The following is a 21,202-nucleotide window of genomic DNA, read 5'->3' as shown; positions in this document are numbered from 1 at the left end:
TCACCCGCGCCCGCCCCGGGCTGGGCCTTCCTCTGCCCCGCTCCTCCCCACCCCATCTTATCTCGCCGCCCGCCCACTTCCTTCCCTGCTGGCCGGCATTCCACTGCCCAGAGCCGGACACTCCTTCCCACACGCAGACGGGCCTCGGCCGGGGCTGGGGAGACCCTCCGCCGCGGAGGGGCGGGGCGCTCAGAGGCGGCCGAGGAAGAAGGGGGCGGTCGCCTACGCCAGCCTGGCGCGGCCGCTTGCCGCGTACGGAGCGCGGGAACCTAGGCGGCAGCCAAAGCGCGGTCCCCCCAGGCTCCCTTCAGTCACCCCGCAGGCCTGGCTACCCGGGGCAGGACCGTAGGTGTTGGGAGCTCCAGCTCTGGAGCCTGGCTGCCGGGGTTCGAATCCCGGCTCTGCCACTTCCAAGCTGAGTGACCCTGGCCAAGTTACCCACCTCTCTGTGCTTTTCTTGTGGGTAAACTGTGGACCCTGACAGTTCCCATACCTACCTCCAAGGGGTTGTTGTGAGGCTGACCTAGGTTAATTTCTGTAAAGTGCTTGCAACAAGCTCAGGCACATGCTAGGGCAATGTAAGTATGTAGAAAGTCAATAACTATGTAGGCCCTGTTATGTCCACCTTAGCTTGGTTTACTCCGCAAAGGATTTCCAGCTGCTGTGTGTGAGGGGCCAAGTGGGGGGCAAGGGGAGGGGGAGGACAGTTATATAAACAATGGCATCTTCTTCGCTTTCTTGCTGGGCGACCCTGAGCAAGTGGCTTTACCTCTCTGAGCCTCAGTTTCCTCATCTTTAAAAGGGGAGTAATGATTCCAACACCCAGCTGGTGTGTGGCAAATCTCTTCTTGTACACTATGTGGTCAACAGGAATGAAATTAGAGCATAAAACAGCCGCCCTGGGGGCCTCGTACCCACAGCCCAGGCCTCTCTGCCCCTTCTTTGGCACAAGGCCAACCCCCCCATCCCGCAGGTCCAGAGGTGCCTAATCCCCGGCTCTGCCTCTGCTGGTTCCTGGGTGGTGACTCAGGGAGGCAGCTGGTGGAGCAGAAGAAAGCAGCTCCCCGACTAAAAGCAGGCCAGGTGCCCCCCACCCCTGGAAAAGTGAGGGCTGCCCCAGTCGCAGTCGGATAAAATGAGAGAGGCCGACCCTCCTGCTCTTGGGACAGCTGATTCCTTCAGGAAGTTTCTTTTCCATCTCTAGGCCTTTGTCCTTGCTGCTCCCTCCACCTGGAAGTGCCCCCTCCCCACTTTTTCTTAACCCTCAGAGCCCAGTTTTAATATCACCTCTGCAGGGATGCCTCCCCTCGCCCCCTTATCTGAGTGGATGCCCCCAGCGTGTGCTCCAGCTCTGCATCCTGCTTGCTCCCACAGCACCTGCCGCCACGTGGACGTAGGCATTTGTGTGTTGGTGCGCTGTTTCTTTTGTCACCTCCTTAGAATGTAAGCTTCCCGGAGCCATCTTCAGCTCGTACCCGCGGGGCTGCCTCTCGCCTTCAGCCCCTGCGCCAAGGGCCTCGGGGAAGCCCTCTGGACCACCACACCCCCCAGCCCCCTAAATGCGTGGATTTCAATCCATCATGGCCATCTAGTGTCTGTCGCCCTGCCTAGAAGGACACCGCACGAGGGTCGGGACTTTCGTCTGTTCTCTTCACTGCTTGTCCTCGGCACCCAGCGCCGAGTCTGAAACACTGTCAAGGCTCACTAGTTACGGGCCTAATGTACTCTCAGCAGCATGTGCCAGGCACTTTACCTACAGTGTTTCAGGTAACTTCCATGTTGGCCCTGGGAAGCAGGTACGATTACTACCCCATTTTACAGATAGGAAACTGAGGCTCAGAGGGGTGAATAAGGAAATTTGAAGCCCATTCTGTCTGACTTAGCACCCGATCTCTGTCATCTGCTTGTTTCCCTAAAATACACGAAAGATCTGTGCCTCCCTTCTCGAAGCCCCAAAGCCTCCCAGCCTCTGAGCCGACGTGGCTGGGCCTCCCGCTGCTCTCCTGCCTCCACTCCCTTTCCCCGTTCACTGCCCTCCCTGGCTGCAGGGAATCTTCTAAGCACAAATCTGGCCATGTCCCTCTTTTGCTCAAAACCCTCCCATGACTCCCTATTGTCTCAATTCAGCCTGGCATTCAAGGCCCCTGCCAACTTCTGCAGACTTATTTCCTGCTCCATCCTAGGCTAAAAGCCCTCCTAGAATACGCCAAGACAAACTTGTTTTCAGCTGCAAGTCCCTGGATGTGCAAGCCCCTCTGACGGGGACACCTCCTCACTCTCGGGCTGGAAAACCCCTGCTCCTTATTTGGTGTCAGCTTGGATGCCACTCCCACCAGAGGGAAGAGAACGGGACAGTGTCCCCTTCGTGTCCTCACGGTTTCTTGGGCTCCCCCCCAGCCTCACCCAGATGCCCACCTTCCCACCGGGTTCCAGAAGCCACTTGGAGGCTTCAGAGCTCCTCGAGGGCATGGGTCATGACGAATTCACCTCCCGGCTCTGGCTTGGGATCAGGATGTGCCTGAAGTCAGGCTGCTGGCCTTGCTTCCCGACGCCACTCACTGGCTGGGAGACCAACGGGCTTGTCTCAGAATCTCCCTGTGCCTCAGTTCCCTCATTCGCACATGCCGATAATGAGAACACGCCCTCATAGGGAGGGGATGCAACGAGCTCATGCCTGGGAAGCACTCGCTATCACGCCTGGTACATAGTGAGTGCTCCATAAATATTACCCATTGGAGCCAAGGAAGGAAGCAGGGACAGGTGTGTGGGTGCTGGGCTGAGGGACGCTTGTCCAGGTGGGCATGTCCTTCAGGACAGCCCTGGCTGCTTCCCACCCTTGGGGCAGCCCTGTCATTGGCTGATCTTTTCTTACCACTGCCTGTTGGGTCAAGGTGGCCAGTGGAATTCAAGGCCACCGGACCCAGACAGGAAAAGGCAACGTCACCAGGCCTGGCGTAATCCAGACCAGATGTGGCCTCGGTGGCTTCCAGGCCCATGGGGGTGGTCACTGTGGGCCTGGCCCAGACCCAGAGGCAGGAAATGAATGGTTTTGGAGGAAAACTTCTCTGGGCTGGGACCGCTGGGTGTTAACCCCTCTTAGCCCACAGGAAGAATCCGGGACCCAGTGCGGGGAAGCTTGTGGTGCTGATGCCACGGGGACACAGAGCACCTTGCAGGGGAGAAGACGGCGTCGGCAGTGCGGTGGGCACTGAGCAGGAGAAGCCCACCACCCTGGGGCAGTGGTGGGCAGAGGAAGCATGCAAGGGCAGGGGAAGCCTGCACCCCGTCCTGCCCTAACACTCCTAGCACCCCGAGAACCTGCAGAACTCCAGACCCAGAGCCCTGGCCCTGGCCTCGGCCCTTGCTCAGGTCTGGCTCCAGCTTGGCGGCCCCAAACCCGCTGTGAACTCACTTCCTCCATCAGGGTGGCGCTGCCAGGGATGGGAGCTCAAGTGAAAGCAACAGAACCAGGGCCCAGGCCTTGCAGACAGGCAGAGACCTAGCTCTACACAAGGGGGCGCCACCCCAGCTTTGCCCAGGTGTGCTCTGGGGCCCTCGGTGGTAGCAAATCCCTCTGAAGCCCCGTTTCTCCCCATATTGTCAGGTCTCCAATGTCTGCCTCTGGGGTCCAGGGGAGGCCCAAAGGAAGCAACTGACAAATCAAAAGGAGCTTCCTAAGATGTGCTTTTGGGAGGAGAGTAGGGCCGATGTGGTGATCAGCCTGGTCCATGGTTCTGGGTGGCCTTCCTGCCCAGGACACCTTAATTTGCTGTGTTGCCTTGGGCAAGTCACTTGCCCTCTCTGAGCCTCCATTTCCTTACCTGTGAAATGTGGTGAGTGTGCCCTGCTACCCCATCCCTCAGTTGTCATGATGGCCCAGGAGGGGTAGAGGGAAGCAGAGCTGAGGCAGGAGTCCTGAGTTCCGGTCCCTGCTGTTACTGTTTCTGCTCAGGGGCCTTGCCCATTTTGGCCTCGGTTTCCCCAGCTGGATCCTAGTCTTGGAATTCTGCACTGTCTGGACCTCATTCCCCCCCTCCCCCCACAGCAGTGACTCATCCTTCATCATCACGCTGTGTGGCCGAGGCGCAGCCTGGGTGGGGGCCAGCGAGGCCAAGAGAACCACTCCAAGGAAACCACAGGCCTGGCCCAGCTGGCAAGGGGCAGGCGGCCAGGCCCACGGGCCCTACAGCACACCTCCCACCTAGCACCCAAGCCAGGCTCCCCAGGCCCCTCCGAGCGCCAGCCATAGTCAGGTGCTGGCCCGGGAGCCCGCCCTTCTCCCCGAGTGGCGCCTGCTGCAGAGGCACTCTGCACCCACCTGCCGGGACAGGGAGGGGAGGGGCTGAGGACCCCAGCCTCGGGCTCCAGGCCAGTGTTCACGGAGGCCGGGGAAGGACGGGATGAACCGAGAAGGTCGCGGTCTGCGGGCAAGTCTAAGGTCTCTCTCGGGAGGCAGCCAGGGCCTGGGTACAAATCCTGACCTTGCCACCAACTAGCTGTGCGACCCTGACCGCCTGGCTCCGCCTCCCTGAGAAAAGAGATCGCACGACCCCCACCATGCAGGGTCACTGTGAGCAGCGCACGCGGTCATGCCGGGTGTGCCGGCAGGATGCTCGATGCCCGGTACCTGCCGTCACCGCGGATCCTGCCGGAACCTCCTCCAGGACCCGTTCCACTTCTGACTCAGTTGGCCCCTCGACCACCCTATGGAGGTGCCCTCCAGGACGGCCCCCTCCGGCCTATGAGCCCCCCCTCGGCCCGGCAGGCCCAGGGTGAGGTGGGCTGTGGTGGATGGCGAAGGGCAGCCCTCTTCCCCGAGGCCTCCTGCAGACCCCGTCCCTGCAAGACCCCGCAAAGCCACCCCAGGCTCGCCTGTTCGGGCCTCCACCCGAGACCCTCCTTCCTGCTTCCACCTCATTCTAGCGAGAAGCAGGGGGGTCACGGGCAGAGACTTGCCCTGGGGGAGCAAAGAGTCCATTTCAAGCCCCAGCCCCGACTTGTCAAGCAGCCTTCAAGACCCTTCTCTGCACCTCGGTTTCCTCGTCCATCAAGGGAGGGCGAACCCCTCCTCCCTGCTGGAGCGCCCGCATCCTTCCCCTAGAGCTTCCCCTGTACTGACTTAGCCTTCGCCACGACATGCTGCAAAGCAGGTGCCTCACAGCCACGCCGCCTGCTCAGGCCCTGCCTCTGTAAAGGAGGAGTCACGCCAGCATCTACCTCACAGCGTGGCTGTGAGGATCAAGTCAGGTAACGGACGTAGAAGAGTGTAAGGCGATCCTGACACACCGTCATCACCCAATAAACAATGACTGTGGTGACCTCCCTCCCACAGACGAGGAAACTGAGGCACGCAGTGGGGAAGCCGCTGCTCGAGGTCAGCGCTGGGCAGCCTGGCTCCTGAGCTGGCCTCGGGAGCCCGCGCTGCACCTGGGCTCAGTGGACGGGGGTCGTTGCTAACTTCACACAGGGGCGCGTGCGTCACAGAGAGGGGGGGCCGCGTCCACCTGTACATTTATTTACAAGGCACAAGCTGTGAGCAGGCAGGGGCTGCCCCACCGCCGCCCACTCCTCCTGGGCTGCTGACACCCGTCATCTGAGGGCCCTCTCCCTGCCGTGGGTGACCCCTACGAGGGGCCCGGGGCGGCCTGGGGTGGGCCTGGCTTGGCCTCAGGCGAGCTCGGGGCGGCCTCCTGGGTCCCCCAGGCCTCTGCCCGCCCCCTCCGCCTGGCCTGGGCTGGGTTCCCTCTCTCACACGGAGTTCCTGTCTGTTGGTGGTCGCCAGGAAGGTGGGCGGGGGCCGGGCCCAGGCCAGATGGTGTGCGTTAGGCCTTATCTGTGGGGAAGGGGAGGCGGGCAGGGGCATGGAGGCCGCTCACAAAGGCTGCTCTGTCTCCCTGGCAGCTGGGCCTCAGGAATCAGCCTTGCTGCCTTCCTGCCCCGCGAGGAGCCGCCCGTCCACAGCTACAGAAGCCCCACACTCTGGGAGCCCCCCCACCCATCCCACCCCGGCCCGGAGCAAGCCCAGGCCAGGGCCGCCCCAGATGGGGCAAAGCAGGGGTCACCAGGACAGCAGTTCCAGGAGGGGGAGCTGGCGAGGGAGAAGGGCCCCCGTGGGCTGGGGAGGCTGGGCTGTGGCCGCGGGCCGGGCCCTGTCTGGGGAGGCATTAGCGGGGTGGATCCGGGCCACCCTCCAAGGCGCTCACGTCGGGGAAGCGGTCACTGCCCGGGGGGCGTGGGGAGCCCCGAGCCTCCCAGCCTGGCGCAGCCGTGTCCCCGCCAGCCCGCCCCGGGGATCTGGCCATCTGCTCGGGCGTCCTGAGCGTGGCGGTCTCGGCCCCGGGCACTGCGCGGCTGCGTCCAGGCCTCAGGCGCTCCCGGGGCTCAGACCCCCAGCGCCATCAGTGACCCCGAGCTGCTGATCTTCTTGAAGCGGTTGGCAGCGCTGACGGCGATGAAGTTTTTCTGCGGGATGAGAGGGGGGGTCCCAGTCAGCACCGACGGGGGGCGGGGAGGAGAAGCGGTGGGGGGCTTAGTGCGTTTCTTAAGGTCCGCCTTCATTCCAGAAGGGCCAGGGACGGTGCCGTGTCCAAGCAGGCGCGGGAGGCTGGGTGACGCTGCCTCCTGCAGGACCGCGTCCTTCATTTGGTGGATGTCTAAGGCCTGGCCTGGGTCCCGCTGTGCTCAGCGCCCTCCAACGGCTCCTCTTCGCCCCTCACCACGCTCTGCCCGCCCCGCTTCCTCTCCAGCCTCCACCCCCGGGCCCTCGCTCCCGCCGCTCCAGCTGCACGCTTCCGCCTGGCCCTCGGCCCTCGGATCGCCTCCCTCATCTGCCTCGGGGCCCCTGCCCCGGCTGTTCCCTCTGCCTGGAGCACCCCCACGCCCACCCCCGATCCCGGCAGGGCTCTCCCCCCTCACTGTCCTCAGGGCTTCCTCACAGGCCCCTTCCGGAATCCCTAGCCTGCCCTCCCTATTTAAAAGTGCCTGCTCTCCCCCGGCACTCCTGACCACCCTTATTTTTTTCCTGCAAACTGTAATCCCTTGTGAAAATCCCCTCCGCCTCCCCTCCGCCTCCGCTCCGCCTCCACCCAAACCAAGTCCACAAAGACCTGATCCTCGTCCCTTTTGTTCCCTGCTGACACCCCAGGGCTGAGAAGTAGTCGATGTTCAGTCCTGAAGGCAGGAGGCCCGTGGTGGACTCAGGGGCCTTTCCCGGAGCCCGAGCCCCAGAGGCTCCAGCCCCAGGGGCCCCCGACCCAGTTCTGGGGCGCAGTGCAGGGTACCCAGGACACAGAGAGGAAAGCCAAGCTGTCGTTTTTCCAGATGGGGCCCGGCCGCACCCACCCCACCCAGTGGTACCTTCCAGCGCCTCTTCATGAGGTATTTCTTAAGCAAGATCTGGGACTTGAGGCGTCGGTTACAGCGCTTTGCCTTCTCCGCCAGGTTGTTGAGCCAGGGGTGGGCGAGGCACTGGGCAGCGCTCATCCGGGCCCTGCGGGCAGGGGAACAGCGCGGCAATGGTGGGCGTGCGCCACGGGGGGCCCGCTCCCGCCCGGTGGACACACTCAGGGCTCGTGCCCCCTCTGCTCACCTCTGGTCCTTGACGATGAGGTTGGAGACAAAGTCTTTGGCCTCATCAGACACGGCCTCGAAGGTCTCCTCATCAAAGTACCAGTTGCCAGACAGGACATTGTTCAGTGTCTCTGTGTCATCGTCTCCCAGGAAGGGGGAGAGCCCACTCAGCCTGGGGGGGACAGGGGCAGAGGGCAGGGAGGTGAGACTGGAGATGCCGAGCCCCTCAGGGCTCAGGGGACGGGAGCAGACCCTAGGAGGTAGCACCGTATGCTGCCAAGACCCCCAGCATCTCGAGTGGGACAGACCTGGGCTTGAATCTGGCTGGGTGACCTTGGGCAAGTCATTTCCCCTCTCTGAGACTCACTCTTCTCATCTGTAAAATGGGCATAACCATCCCAGCTTCCCAAGGGTACAGTGAAGATGAGGAATGATGAGCACAAGGTACGTGGTGAGCGCACCAGAAAAAAATGCCCCTGCCCCTCTACCCCCACCCCGCTCACGTCAGAGATCTGCCCACACTTGTGCTCTGGAAGTGCATGCATCTGGGGGCCTTGGTTTTTCCATCTGTGAAATGGGTACGAAGTTCCCCTCCCGGGGCTTCCCCTAGCACTCCCACCCCTCCGCAAACCCTTGCCTGAGGGAGCAGGAAGGCGGGGCCAACTCGCCAGGACCCCAAGGCCAATCTAGGCCACGGCTGCGCACCCACGCGCCCCCTGCCCACGCACACCCCCGCCCTCGGGGCTCACAGCATGTAGGTGATGACCCCCATGCTCCACATGTCTGTCTTATCGGAGATTTGGTCGTAGTTCACCACCTCGGGTGACAGGAACTCCGGCGTCCCAAAATTCACCTTCAGCTTCTCGTTGGGGTTATACCTGGGGGTGGGGCCAAGAGTTCGGGGTGTAGCTCCTGGGTCCCCCCAGGGCCCCTCCTCCCCGCCCCGGCGCCCAGGTGGTACCTCCGTGCCAGGCCGAAGTCGATGATCTTCACCAAGTGGCCCGTGGTGTTGACGCACAGGATGTTCTCTGGCTGAGGAGAAAGGGTGTGGCCTGGCGCCCCAGCTCCCCCTCCGCCCCTGCCCAGCTCCCCCGGGCCCCAGCTCCCCCTCTGGCCCCTGCCCAGCTCCCCCGGGACCTTCAGAGAGTGACCAGTCCTGCCCGTTCCTGGCCTGGTAAGGACCCAGGGCCCAGAGAGTCCATTAGGCCTCAGGCGGGTGCACGGGCTTTTCCTTCCCTTAAAGCCACTGAAGAACAGGCCTGTTCCGGCCATTCTGAGGATGGGGAAACTGAGGCCTACAGAGGGGAAGAGGTGTGCCCCCAGGTGGGAGGCCAGGTCAGGGCCACCAGCAGGCGTGTGGAGGTCCAGATAGGGAGGATGCCCACTCCGGGCTGCTCGGAGCAGGGGCTTCCCATTGTCTCGTGTCCTCCTAGGGTGTGCTGTCCATCCGCTCCTTGAGGGACCCCCACAGCAGCTACAATATGTCAGGCCTGTGTCCACCACTCTCCACATATTAGCACAGCGGTCCTCCCAACAGCCCCCATTTTGCAGTCACAGAAGTGATTTGGCTACTGTCACCCAGCAAGTAAGTGACTGAATCAAGACCTGAACCCAGAACTCTGGCCTGTGCCTCTTCTTGTCACCCTGCCTAGCAGCCAGCTAGCAAGGACCCACCGTGCACTCTGCGGCTGGGAGCAGAAACAGCCATGGTGCTGGTGGGTGGGTTCATCCTTGCCCCCTTCCCCCCAAACCCCAGCAGATGCTCAGTCACGGCTCAGAGGAAACCTGTGCTCTAAACACAGGTGGCTGTGGGAATGAAGTTACAAGGCTAGCTCCTCCCCCTCCATTTCCTCAGCTCCCAAAGCAGAAGGACGCAGGTCTAGTAAACAATGGTTAAGAGGCAGGACACGCCGCGCAAGAGCCCTGATTTCCAGCACCTGTTGAAAATCCGTGTGCAAGCCCTGGCCATGCGAGCCACGTGCTGCATGGATGAGCTGCCCCTGAGCCCGGCGGTGGAGCAGGGCCCTCCGGGGAACTCGTTTCTGTTATACGTCTGGACTTCGTGGGCCTCAGCTTTGAGGCTCCTAACGAAATGCCTAACGAAATGCTTTCTCAAGGTCCCTTCAGAATCAATGACACACTCAGAGCAGGACACCAGTGGCTTTCACAGCTCCTCCTGGTATCCTAACCTAAGCACAGGGACGAAAAGGAAGTCCTGCCTGAGTGGTCCTGAGAGGCTCAGCAGCCGAGAGCCCCATTAAGCGGCCTGTAGACTGGTTTCCCCAACTGACTTGACCGTAAAACCCCTTTTTAGTGGAAAACTTATTGCCATCCTGAAAAAACACACTTTAGACATGGGTTTAAGGTGGCGCTTCAGGGCATTGCATTTTATTATAATTAGGGACTGTGCACTACCCAGGGAAACCGGCTTTCAAGGGGAATGGCGGTCCCCAAGGCCACCAGGGGTACCGGCTACCCCCACCCGCAGCCCCACGAAGGGGCCTCCATCCCCCGCCAGGTGTCCAAGCCAGAAACTCAGAAGTCCCTGGAATCTTTCCTTTCCCTAACCTTCCACATCCAGACCACGGGCGAATGGGATTGGCTCTATGTGAAACACGCAGCCTTCACCCGAGCACGCCGGTCCCCTCCAGCCCAGGTGTCATCTCCCACTGGGTCCTTGCACCAGCCTCTTCCAAGCCCAGCTCCTCTTGCCCCCACGTAAACCCGCCTGCATCCCCTCCTTGTCTTCTCCTCTGGCAGCGGGGCTGCCGCTCGCACACCCGGCTCGATGAACCCGCGGTGGCAGCTCCGCCCTGCCCTGCTCCAGGCCACAAAGGCCCGGGACCTTGCTGACAGCCTCATCTCTGCAGCTCCCCTTACTCTCGTGTGCTTTTTAATTTACTTGCTAATTACTGTAGGAATGTCTTTCTCCCCCACTAGCCTGCAGGCTTCATGTCCACTGCCTCGCAAAGTAGCAATAACCTAGTTATTAAGTGAATAAATAAAGTACTGTCCACCGTTCCATCTCCTCCATGAGGCTTGCCACTCACCTCACGAGCATCAACACCTACCATACCTCTACTCCGTGCAGGAGTGGGGGTAATCCATGAAATCTATTTGCTCTCCCTGACCTGCTATGTGCAAAGTCCTGGGAAGGTCAGAGAGGGACAGACACATCCTTTTGCTGGAATCTCCATTAGCATCTCCCGTGTGCACACTGCTGCCGCGATACTGGGTGCATCTGCTTTTCTGACCCCACTTCTAGAACGTAAGCTCATTGTGGGCAGGGATTTTTGTCAGTTTTATTCTCCACTGGATCTCCACCACCTAGACCATTGCTCAATAGGCTCAGTAGATACTTGCTTAGTGCTGAAGAAATGAACATTCAGTAGCGCCTTTCACGGACCAGCACTGAGGTGGGTCCTTTGGCGACACGTATGCCCATGAGACTCTGACCGTGGCGCTCAGGGGACCAGGAAGGCCCCTTCCAGCAAGTCCCTGGTACCCAAGCTCGGGCGGGCCGGGAGCACTCTACTGCGTCCCGCTCCTGGCACTTCGCAAGTACGCGTAAACCCTGTTTAAATCTAAGGCTGCAAGGAGGATGGAGGAAGCGCAGTGGGAGGAGCCTGGAGGCAGCGAAGGCCCCGCCCCCTGCAGGTGCTCCCCGCCCCCAGGCCCAGCCCCTCACCTTGAGGTCCAGGTGCAGAACCCTCATCTTGTGCATGAAGAGGATCCCGTCGCAGATCTGCCTGACGAACACCATGGTGTCCACCTCCGTCAGCTGGTAGTCCTCATCCACGATCCTCTCGAAGAGCTCGCCGCCCTCGATGCTGTGGGCGCAGGCGTGAGTCTGGGCCCGCCGGCACCCCCCCCAACCCCGGCCCCGACCTCGCCGGCACCTCCCCCCCCCCCCGCCCCTGCCCCCCGCCGGCACCCCCCCCCACCCCGGCCCCCGCCGGCACCTCCCCCCCCCCCCCGCCCCTGCCCCCCGCCGGCACCCCCCCCACCCCGGCCCCGACCTCGCCGGCACCTCCCCCCCCCCCCCCGCCCCTGCCCCCCGCCGGCACCCCCCCCACCCCGGCCCCGACCTCGCCGGCACCTCCCCCCCTCCCCCCCGCCCCTGCCCCCCGCCGGCACTCACTACTCCATGAACAGGACGATCTCGTGCGCGGTCTCGATGGCTGCGTAGAGCTGGATCAGATTGCGGTGGTTCAGCTGGTTCATGACCTCGATCTCCAGCATCACCATTTCCTGGAGACCGGGAGAGCCAGGGGCACCATCTAAGCCTCCTTGCACTCCACTCTCCGTACCTGGGGGCCTCAGGGGACCTCTGCCCGGCCGCCTCCTCGCTCGTCCCCTTGCCTCCCATCCCCTTCCCCGCCCTCAGGTCTGTTGTCCTCACCCCCCAAGAGCGAGCTTTCCAGCCCCATGAGACCCTGTCCTTCCTGCTTCAGGTCCTCTCTTCCTCTGGGGACCTTCAGAACAGGTACATACTCCTGAGCAAACAGGGACACACCTTTCCTTTGTTGATTCTCCTTCTCTTCCCAACTGCCCACAGGCTCCTCTCTCCCTGGGCATTTTCCTCAAGTCCCAGGACTTCATATTCCACCAAAATAGGATTGATTCCCAAATATTTGTCTCTCCACCTCTGAGCTTTCCTTGGCGTTCCAGACTCCAATATATCCAACTGCCTACTGGCCACTTCCCTTGGATGTCTAATTGGCCTCTCAAATCTAGGACATCTAAAAGTAAACCTTCCATACCACCCTTCCCTACAGTTGAACCCCTTCAGCTTGTCCTTCAGGAAAAGGACACCACTCTTCAGCCAGGCGTGCAGGACAAGACTGTGCAGCCAGCCCTGATTCCTTGCTTCCACTCACTTCCTCGCACCCACATCCAATCCACCAGCAAGTCTGTCGCCTCTACCCTCAAACTATGTTACAAATCCATTCATTCCTCACCTCCTCCACCACTGCCTTCTTAGTCTACACCACCATGATTTGTCACTTTCAGAAAGTTTGCAAGCCAGTTGTCACACTGGCAGCTCTAAATCGGCTGTGGTAGAAATACACCATGGAAAGTGGCAAATGCTGCACATTGGCCCCTCCCACCCCAAGAGCCAGCTGTTAAACACTGACCATGGCCTAACTGCCTGAATCACTCCTCGTCCCCCTTTATTCTGCAAATTCATTCAGGCCTGACCTCACCACCCTAACGAAAATGGCCCCAAACTCTCATCCCTTACCTGGCTGTATTTTCCCTCCTGTTTTTCTCAGTACCTGACGCTACGCCTTCGGTTTTGTGTTTCAGTAGTCTGTCGCCCCTCTCTTGGACCTCAGCTCCCTGAGGGTTCCTGGCATTGCATGGCACACAAAAGTGCCCAACAATGAATTAACCAAGAGCTGATAAATTCATTTCCACAGCAACTATGATTCCGCATCTACCCTGAATCGGGTCCTGTGATGGGCCCGGGGCCGCAGCCTGGCCCTGTCAGGTGACAAAGGCAGAGAAGCCCGTCCTGACAAATGTGCTTCCAGTCAGGCTAGGAGAACCCAGGCTGCGGGGATGGGGAGTGGCTGCAAGGTCAGGGGTGCGTTCCTGGCTCTCAGCTCTGCGTGTGCCGCGCCGGCGTCCTAACTTCTCCACCCTGTCTGCCTCGGCCCCATGGCTGCCAGCAGGTGCCTGCTGTCCGGGGCCCTCGGCCCTCCCTCCCATGGTTCCCTCTGCCTGAAACTCTCTCTCCCACCTTTTCCACTGGAAAGCACCTCCTCATTCTTCAAAGCCCTCACGCAGGGGGCAGCTGGTCCAGGCTTCCGCGACCCCTCGGCTGAGTCGGGAGCACCCCCTGGCCAGCCCCAGGCATTCCTGCGCTCCAGCTCTGAGCACACCTGGCTGCTAGGGTGTCATCGCCTCTTCACAGACCTGACTCCCTCACTCCAGCTGAGCCCCTGCCTACCTCCTCGTTCCTTGTGCAAATACTGCTGATAGCCTTCTCTGAGCATGGCCCCGGGCCGGGTGCTGAGGCAAAGTTCTAGACCGAGCTTGTTTACCCCAGGCGGGGACCACATCCGCTGCCCATTTGGACCCGGAGCCGGCACTGGTCAGTCGGGTTGCACTGACTAAGACAGGGCACGCGTGTCCCGGGCCTGGGAGGGGGAGTCCCCAGGATAACTCCCCAGGTCCCAGCAGCAGAGCTGTGCGCGTCTTCAGTGCAACCAGGTGTGAGTGGAGGGAGGCCAGAAGTCTCATTCCAGGGACCCCCTGACAGAGCCAGCCCCCACCCCCCACTACCTTGTCTTTGGGACTCTGTTTCTTGATGAACTTGGCTGCCAGCTTGAGGCCGCTGGCTTTCTCTGTGCAGGTACAGACTGCTCCGAACTTGCCCCTGGAAAGAGAAGAGGCTGGGGATAAGAGGTTCCCAAGGGCACTGGGCAGAGGGTGGGCCTGTGCTCTGCCCCCGTCTTGGCCCCAGACCCAGCGGATGTCTCTGGACCCTCCTCTGTGAGATGGGGACGCGCACCGCGGCGCTGCCTCCCTCCCGTGCGGTGCTGTGTTCGGGAAGGGTAGATTCACAGCAGAGGTAGCCCAAGAAGGGACAGCCCGACAGGCCAGCATCCGGCATCCGGGGCCCTGGCTCTGCGCAGGGGAGGAAGGTGTTTTAGAGGTAGGAGACGGTGCCAGGGCTCTCTACGCAGCAGGAGCCGCCGCGAGGGCCTAGAGTAGAGGCAGACTGCGTGGCTGGGGGCTGTCGGGCCTGGGAAGCCGTGAGCGCCCGGGCTGGGGGTGCTCGCCTGTGTCAGTGGCCTGGGGTCCCAGCTCTCACCCGCCCAGCGCGTCCTTGGAGTTGATGCTGAATTCACTGCCGACGTTTCCTGGCCTCAGCTCCACAATGCGGTGGGGGAATGGGGCAGGGGGTGGCGGGCAGTCGTCTGGGGAGGCAAGCAGTCGTACCAGTCAGGGCGCAGCTGAGGAGTTGCTTTGACACCTCCCCCTCCAGGGAAGTTCACCAAGTGATACCTGGGGAGACGGCTGACCCCGGGGTAGGGGTTTAGGGGGCCCGGTTTCCAGGTTTGGCTCTGCCACCAATACCCAAATGGGCCTTAGGGTGGTCTCTGCAACTCTCAGAGGGGGCTCAGCTCCTCCCCTCAGAGCACTGGGGAAGGCTTACTGGACTTCTTGGGCCCTCCCATGAATATAAGGGATGAAGGCTGCATCGCAAGACATCTGCGTTGCCATTAAACACCAAAAAATAGGCAGCTCTATGGTGGAATGCCAGATGCTGGAGCGGCTGTGTCTGAAGGGTAGGTGGTAGGACCTGCCTAGCATCCCATCTAATAACGCCAGGCAGCGGGCCAGACTTGAGGTATGACCGTCCAACCTGCCCAGGGGGTGTGGGGCAGGGGGGGTGATGTTTGGTGGGGAGAGACCGCCACCTGGTGGCCAATGTGGGGATGGCAGGCCTGGCGGCGGGCAGCTGAGTCATCGGGAATGGAAACCTCTATAAATAGCAGAGGAGGCAGGGAAGCCGGCTGGTGATAAATCAGTCGGCCCTTGGAGGCTGTTCAGGCCACGTCACCCTGAGGATGTGATTTCTGCGCGGGGTGGGGCAGAGGCCTCTGCTGCTACTGGGGGGAGGAGGCAGGTCTCCTGGCCCCTGCCCAGCCGCCAGGTCCTCCCACCCTGTCTGGGTGGCACCGTGCCGCTCACCAGGCAGCCTGGCGGGTCTCCCAGGGCACCTCGGCCTGCGGGAGGGGGGGCGTCAGGACACTCTGGGCTCTCCTGACCCCATCTCACCCCACCCATGCTCAGGCCCTTTCCCTTTCACCTGCTTGCCAAGCTCCTTATGCTCAATGGCTCCTTGCTGTGCACTGACTAAACCATGGGCTCCTTGTCTGATCCTCAGCTAATCCACTCCACAGGCTGCCCCATTTCACACGTCCAGCTTCCTTGGTCACTGCTCCCACATCCAGACATGTCTGGTCCTGAGCTCACAAACTCTCTGTGGCTCCCATAATCCCTAGGACGTAACATCACTGCCAAAGCCTGGCAGGAGAGCCCCTCTACAGACTTGACTCCAAATTCCTCTGTCTGGGGAATTTGTGTCGTCCCAGTAGTCAGGCTCCCAAAAAATCTGCCAGATTCTTTTTCTTTTCTTTCCCATGTGGCCAAAGTAGAAGATAGCCAAAAGCGAGTTCTGGAGTCAGGCTGTCCTGGGTTCAAGTCCTGTCTCTGTCCCATTCTAGCTGTGCATTTAGGGGCACTCCATTTCCCCTTCTCTGGGCCTCTGTCTCCTTGGTTATTACAAGGGAATAGGGACTCTTACTCCCTGGACACTTAGATGAGTCGGCCTGGACAGAGCACAGCTCAGGGCGGTTCAGCCCTCTGAATGGGGGGGCATAGGACTGGCAGCCCCTTTCCCTCCTCCCCAGCCCAGGGCAGTCCCAGCCCCCACCTGCCCCTGGCCTACCCAAAATCTGGAAGCAGTCCTCCTCCCTGGCTGTGAGACAGAGGGCCTGCCCCACCTCCGAGCTCTCTGAGGGAACAGCCTGGAACTCGATCCCGCTCAAGGTATCCCCTTGCACCTTAGCCTGGCCAGCTTGGCTGGGGACTTTCTCTCCTGCTTCCTTCCGGCTCCCTGCCAGGTTGTCCTTCCCTCCTTCTGCCGCCTTGGCTGGCCCCAGATCCGTGGGGCCAGGGGTCACGGGTACCCCTTCAAAGACGAGCTCCGAGGCCCCACTTGGGGGCTCCTCAGCCGGCAGCTTCGGGGGGCTGGAAGGTGAGAACACAGCGGTGAAGCCCTCCGTGGCCGCAGCCCCGTGCTCTTGGACAGGGCTCCATGCTCCTCATCTGTAGTCTGGAGCGGACACCAGCCGGCCCCTCCCCCCCAAACACTTGGGGTCATCATCCAATCATTTTGAACAAAATCAAGAGCTATCAATACTCCTGTAAGTGGCTGTGGTCCTTATCTTGATTATCAGTGCCCTAATAGATCATTACTAACAATTAGTTGGATTGTTGCTATGGTTAATCAGCATATGGATACAATTAGGGAGACTAAAAACTGTGGTGATATAACTGAAATCAATAGCTAATTATCAAATTGATACAATGAGTTTATTATGGTTTACGATATATCATTAATGACTTCATTAATATGCAGAATATTAAGGTAAGTATACCTGACTGCATAAGACTGGTGCTGTATTACAGTTATGGAAGTATTGGCAATGATCTACCAATATGGCTATCAATCATCTTTTTATATTATACCAATAATTATATCAAGAAGGGTCATCCTTTCCTCCTGACAGCTCAGCCCTGCCTTGACCAGACCCAAGTTCATGGATGAAGGAGAACTCTGACTCCCGGTTGTCTAGAGAAGAGGATGTCAGGCTCAGTGGTCTTTGGGGACCTCTCCTGCCTCACATTTGAAGTTTCTGAGAACCATGCCAAAGCCCGAGGGATAAGGCGGTAGGACCAATGTCCAGGATGGAGGGAGCTGAGTCTGGTGACGGTGATGCCCAGGACAGCTAAGCACAACCCCTGGGGATGGAGTTGCAAGACCACACCCCACTCCCAGGCAGGGGGCATTCACCTTGAGATGATGGCAGGACAGCTGGGGCTGTGCAGAAAGGCAGGGGAGCCCCTCCTGGCTGCTGCTTGACCATCTGCTGCCTTCTTGCCCACCTTGGGCTCTCCAGGGTCCTGGCTGCCCTGCTCAGCCTTGGGCCTCTTCTCACTGGCCTCGGCCGTCACAGTCTGCTGGGGCAGGGCTGCCGCCTGCCCAGCACTGCCCTCTGCCGGCCCCCCACCCAGGCCACCCTCTCCCTTGCAGCCCGGGCTACTAGCAGGGGTCCCTGGGGCAGGGTCTTTGGCATCTTTCTTCAGGGCGGATGGATCAGGCTCTTTCTTTGGGTCTGGGGCTCCAGGATCCTTCTTTGGGTCTGGGGGACCAGGGTCTTTCTCTGCAGCCTGGGATCCCTCTCCTGCTGCACCTTTAGGTGTCTCGTCTGCAAAGCAGGTGGGATACCAGTTGGGACCCACCCTCCATGCACCCACACCCTCCTGAGCCAGGGTGGACAGAGGGCAGCTCTGGGCCCAGGTCCCCATCCAGGCAACAGCTTGCAAATACTTGTCCCACGGGGTCTCCAGGGGCCACCCAATGGGGCCCTAGGGATGGGCTGCCAGGACGTTGGAGTCCTGTGCAGGAGCCTTCGGATCCAGTGGAGGTGGGCCACGATGCCCACCTCTGTCCCTTGCCAAGAGTTTCGATTTGGCCTCAACCACCTGGCGAGGCCTCACACTTTCCCAGTCTTCTGGGAAGGGCTTCCTGCAGGCCCTGGACCCAGCCCAACTCTACCCAGAGCTAACTCTGATTTCTGGATTCTCCCACCCTGCATGCAAAAAGGCCTCCAGCACAAACTTCACTGAAGATTCTGCCCAGCCCCAGACTCAAACACCCCTTCCCATGCTCCTCCCTCCAGCTCTTGCCCCAGCTTGGCACCTGTGGACGGGCTCTGGGTTCCCAGCTCGACCGCTCCGTTTTCTGTCGCCATGAGGCAGGGAAGCGTGCGCTTCTGCTTGTCTAACTTAAGTCTTTCTGGGTGCAGGAGGAAGAGGGAGGTGTGGCAGGCTGCCGGAGTCCTCCTCTTCTCTGGCTGTGGAACGAGAGGAGGCCAGGCCTGCGTGGCTGGGGGGGAGAGGGATGTCTGGAGGGGAGCGGCAACCTGGTGGCCGTCTGTCTCGCAGCGGCTGCCCAGGAGCCGTCCTGGGGCACTTGTAAGGGACTGGGCCGGGTGGGCAGAGGCGGAGGCAGGGGCGCGGGCAGTGGAGGCGGGGACGGAGGAGAGGATCTCTTACACCAGGGGCCATGCAGCTCGGACTGCCACCACCTGTCACTGTTGGCCCCCGTTCAGAGGACACAGCATTCTTCCCACGGCCCTACCAGGGGGGAGAGCGGTGTTGAGACAGCAGGCAGAGACAAGGGCGGGGGCACCTGGGCCGGGGGGGGGTAGCCCTTCTCCCAGGATCCCTGGCCTGGTCAATGTTAGGAGGGGGCCCAGAAGACGGGCAGCTCTGAGGCGGGGCTGCAGGGCTAGACTCACCCAGCTGGGGCCCAGCCCTGCCTACCTGGCCATGCCACGGCTCTGGGCATCTCTCAGAACCTGGTTAGAGCCAGCATGCCCAGCGATGGTCACCTCGACCCCAGCACCCAGCCTGTGCCCACGATCCCTGCCCCGGCATCCGGACCTACTTGGATCATCTTTGGGTAAGAAACTGACTCAGGGGCACTCGCTCAACATATCCATGAGCCTGAAAACATTTTCTCCCGAAAACATCTTCTTGGGCTCTTGGGGAGATGGCAGCTGCTCCAAGTGGCTGTGGCAGACGGTTCGTGCTCTTGGGCCCCTCGCCGGAGCCCACTGGGTGCTCTCCAAGGAGAGCCTGGAAGGAGAGGGCTGGTGGAGGGTCTGGCACCCGAGGAGCATCCGTCCCAGAAGATCTGCAGCTGAGACCGGCCGGGGAGAGCTACGACCCACAGGCCCTCCAGCCCACAGGGGCTGCCTGCCCAGACCCTTTCTCTGAGGGACCCTTGAGAGCAAGCCAGCACTGAGTGCATTGGAAATAGCCCTGCAGTGGGCGATCGGGTTCAGCTACCAATTTTGGCAATCCAGCCCATCTTCCACTCCATGGTCCAGCTCCTCCGACTCTCAAGTGGGGAAAAGCCACCATGGCCCTTGGAGGAGAAAAGGGAGGGGGAAACCAGGCAAGAATGCAGCATGTCTAAGCAGCGGCATAATACGCAGATTGAGGAAGCTGTTTGGAAACAGTACGATATGAAGGACCTACAAAGTGAAAAACAAAAAATAAGGCCCAGAACAGCATGGAGAGTATGCTGCCATTTGTGCAAAAGGGGAGAAAATAATCTACATTTTCCTTTGTATTCACATAAGAATTCTTTGGCAGGATATGTAAGAAACTGGGGAGCAGTGGTGGGGGAAGACATCACTGTGTCCTCTTCTCCATTCCAACCTGAACCGTGAAGTATGTGATATTCACACTGTGTGGTTTGTTTTTTTCAAGGGAACAAATGTCAAGCCTTCTTGGTAAGGGTTAGCAAAGGCCAGAGTTGGCGCTCCTCCCCATTCTTGACCACTTTGGCTCTGCCTGGCCCTTCTCTCCTCCATTTCTCCCCTTCGCAGTCCAGTTGACCAGCCTGGAAGAACTGACCTCTTCTAGAAAGAGAAAATAATAGCTAATTCATGCTTTTACAGCACTTGCCGTGTGCCAGACCTATTCTAAGTGCTTTTTTTTTTAAGTATCGGGGGCTGGGGTTTGAACCCGGGACCTTGTAAGTGGGAGGTTGGTGCTCAACCGGCTGAGGCACATCAGCTTCCCTGAGCTGTTTTTTTTTTTTATATTTGGTTTTGCTTGTTGTTTTGGGTTTTGTTTTGTTTTTTCAGGAGGCACCAGAACCCAAGACCTCCCATGTAGGAGGTGGGCACTCAACTGCTTGAGCTACATCAGCTCCCTCTAAGTGCTTTTATGTGGATTCACTCACGTGATCTTCCTAACAACACAATGTGGTGGTAGGTACTATTACAGGTGGGGAAACTGAGGCACAGGAGGCTAAGTAACTTGCCCAAAGACACAGACCTGGTAAGGGGCTGAGCAGGGATCTGAACCCAGGCTTTCCTACGGAAAGGGCACATCCATGCATTGAGCACCTGCTATTAGCTTTATCCATATGGTCTTTTTTTTTTCTTTTAAAGGTTCATTTTATTTATCCCCCCTCACCCCTACATTTCCCCCATTGTCTGCTGTCTGTGTCCATTCACTATATATTCTTCTGTATCTGTTTGCATTCTCACTAGGCGGCTCCAGGAACCAATCCTGGGACCTTCCAGAGTGGGAGAAAGGTGATTACTCTCTTGCGCCACCTCAAACTCTCTGTTCTGCTATGTCTTCTTTTTTTTTTTTTTTTTTTCATTAATAGGATTATTTATTTATTTTGTCTTTATTTTTTTAATGTTACATTAAAAAATGAGGTCCCCATATACCCCCCATCCCCCTCACCCAACTCCTCCCCCCATAACAACAACCTCCTCTATCATCATGAGGCATTCATTGCATTTGGTGAATACATCTCTGAGCACCGCTGCACCTCATGGTCAGTGGTTTTCTCTCCTCTGTGTCTCTTGTTGCGTCATCTTGCTGTGCCAGCTCTCCGCATCAGCCCGCACTTCTGCGCAGGGTGACTTTCCCATGCTGGGTGGCATTTCCACACAGGGCGGCATTCCTGCACAGGCCAGCTTGCTACGTGCTGGGCATTGAACCCCAAACCTCCTATATGGTAGATAGGAGCCCAATTGGTTGGGCCACATCGGTTTCCCTATCCATGTGGTCTTAAACCAGAATCTTTTCTTTTTAAGTCTATTGTCTTTTTTTTTTCTTTTTATTTATTTCTCTCCCCTTAACCCAGTTGTCTGCTCTCTGTGTCCATTCACTGTGTGTTCTTCTGTGACCACTTCTATCCTTATCAGCAGCACCGGGAATCTGTGTTTATTTTTGTTGCATCATCTTGTTGTGTCAGCTCTCCGTGTGTGCGGCGCCATTCCTGGGCAGGCTGCAC

At 59.5% G+C, this 21,202-nt stretch overlaps 1 protein-coding gene across 1 annotated transcript; it reads right to left on the bottom strand.

The window, feature by feature from the left end:
• Window positions 1-5,451: 5,451 nt before the first annotated feature.
• On the bottom strand, window positions 5,452-18,445 carry MYLK2 (myosin light chain kinase 2). The gene is made up of 12 exons (XM_058286863.2): window positions 18,074-18,445; window positions 17,165-17,579; window positions 16,037-16,338; window positions 14,393-14,498; window positions 13,861-13,954; window positions 11,711-11,820; window positions 11,258-11,399; window positions 8,531-8,601; window positions 8,319-8,447; window positions 7,589-7,741; window positions 7,357-7,489; window positions 5,452-6,462 (listed from the first exon to the last, which is right to left on the bottom strand). Exons 1-12 carry the CDS (start codon window positions 18,123-18,125, stop codon window positions 6,382-6,384), a joined length of 1,788 nt encoding a protein of 595 aa, XP_058142846.1. The 5' UTR covers window positions 18,126-18,445; the 3' UTR covers window positions 5,452-6,381.
• Between the last annotated feature and the right edge of the window lie 2,757 nt (window positions 18,446-21,202).

The sequence above is a fragment of the Dasypus novemcinctus genome, chromosome 24, assembly GCF_030445035.2.
Source record: "Dasypus novemcinctus isolate mDasNov1 chromosome 24, mDasNov1.1.hap2, whole genome shotgun sequence".
Taxonomy (NCBI): domain Eukaryota; kingdom Metazoa; phylum Chordata; class Mammalia; order Cingulata; family Dasypodidae; genus Dasypus; species Dasypus novemcinctus.
The sequence above is the reverse complement of the archived record's forward strand: the minus strand, read 5'-3'. Positions and strand labels throughout refer to the sequence as shown.

What these genes read in the sequence shown, in the direction of transcription:
- MYLK2 (XM_058286863.2), bottom strand. Translation starts at nt 18,125, where the DNA reads ATGGCGACAGAAAACGGAGCGGTCGAGCTGGGAACCCAGAGCCCGTCC. An exon ending in AACCCAGAGCCCGTCCACAG is followed by an intron (nt 17,580 to 18,073) that starts GTGCCAAGCTGG and finishes CCTGCTTTGCAG; the next exon opens with ACGAGACACCTAAAGGTGCA. An exon ending in TCATGAAGAGGCGCTGGAAG is followed by an intron (nt 6,463 to 7,356) that starts GTACCACTGGGT and finishes CTCATCCCGCAG; the next exon opens with AAAAACTTCATCGCCGTCAG.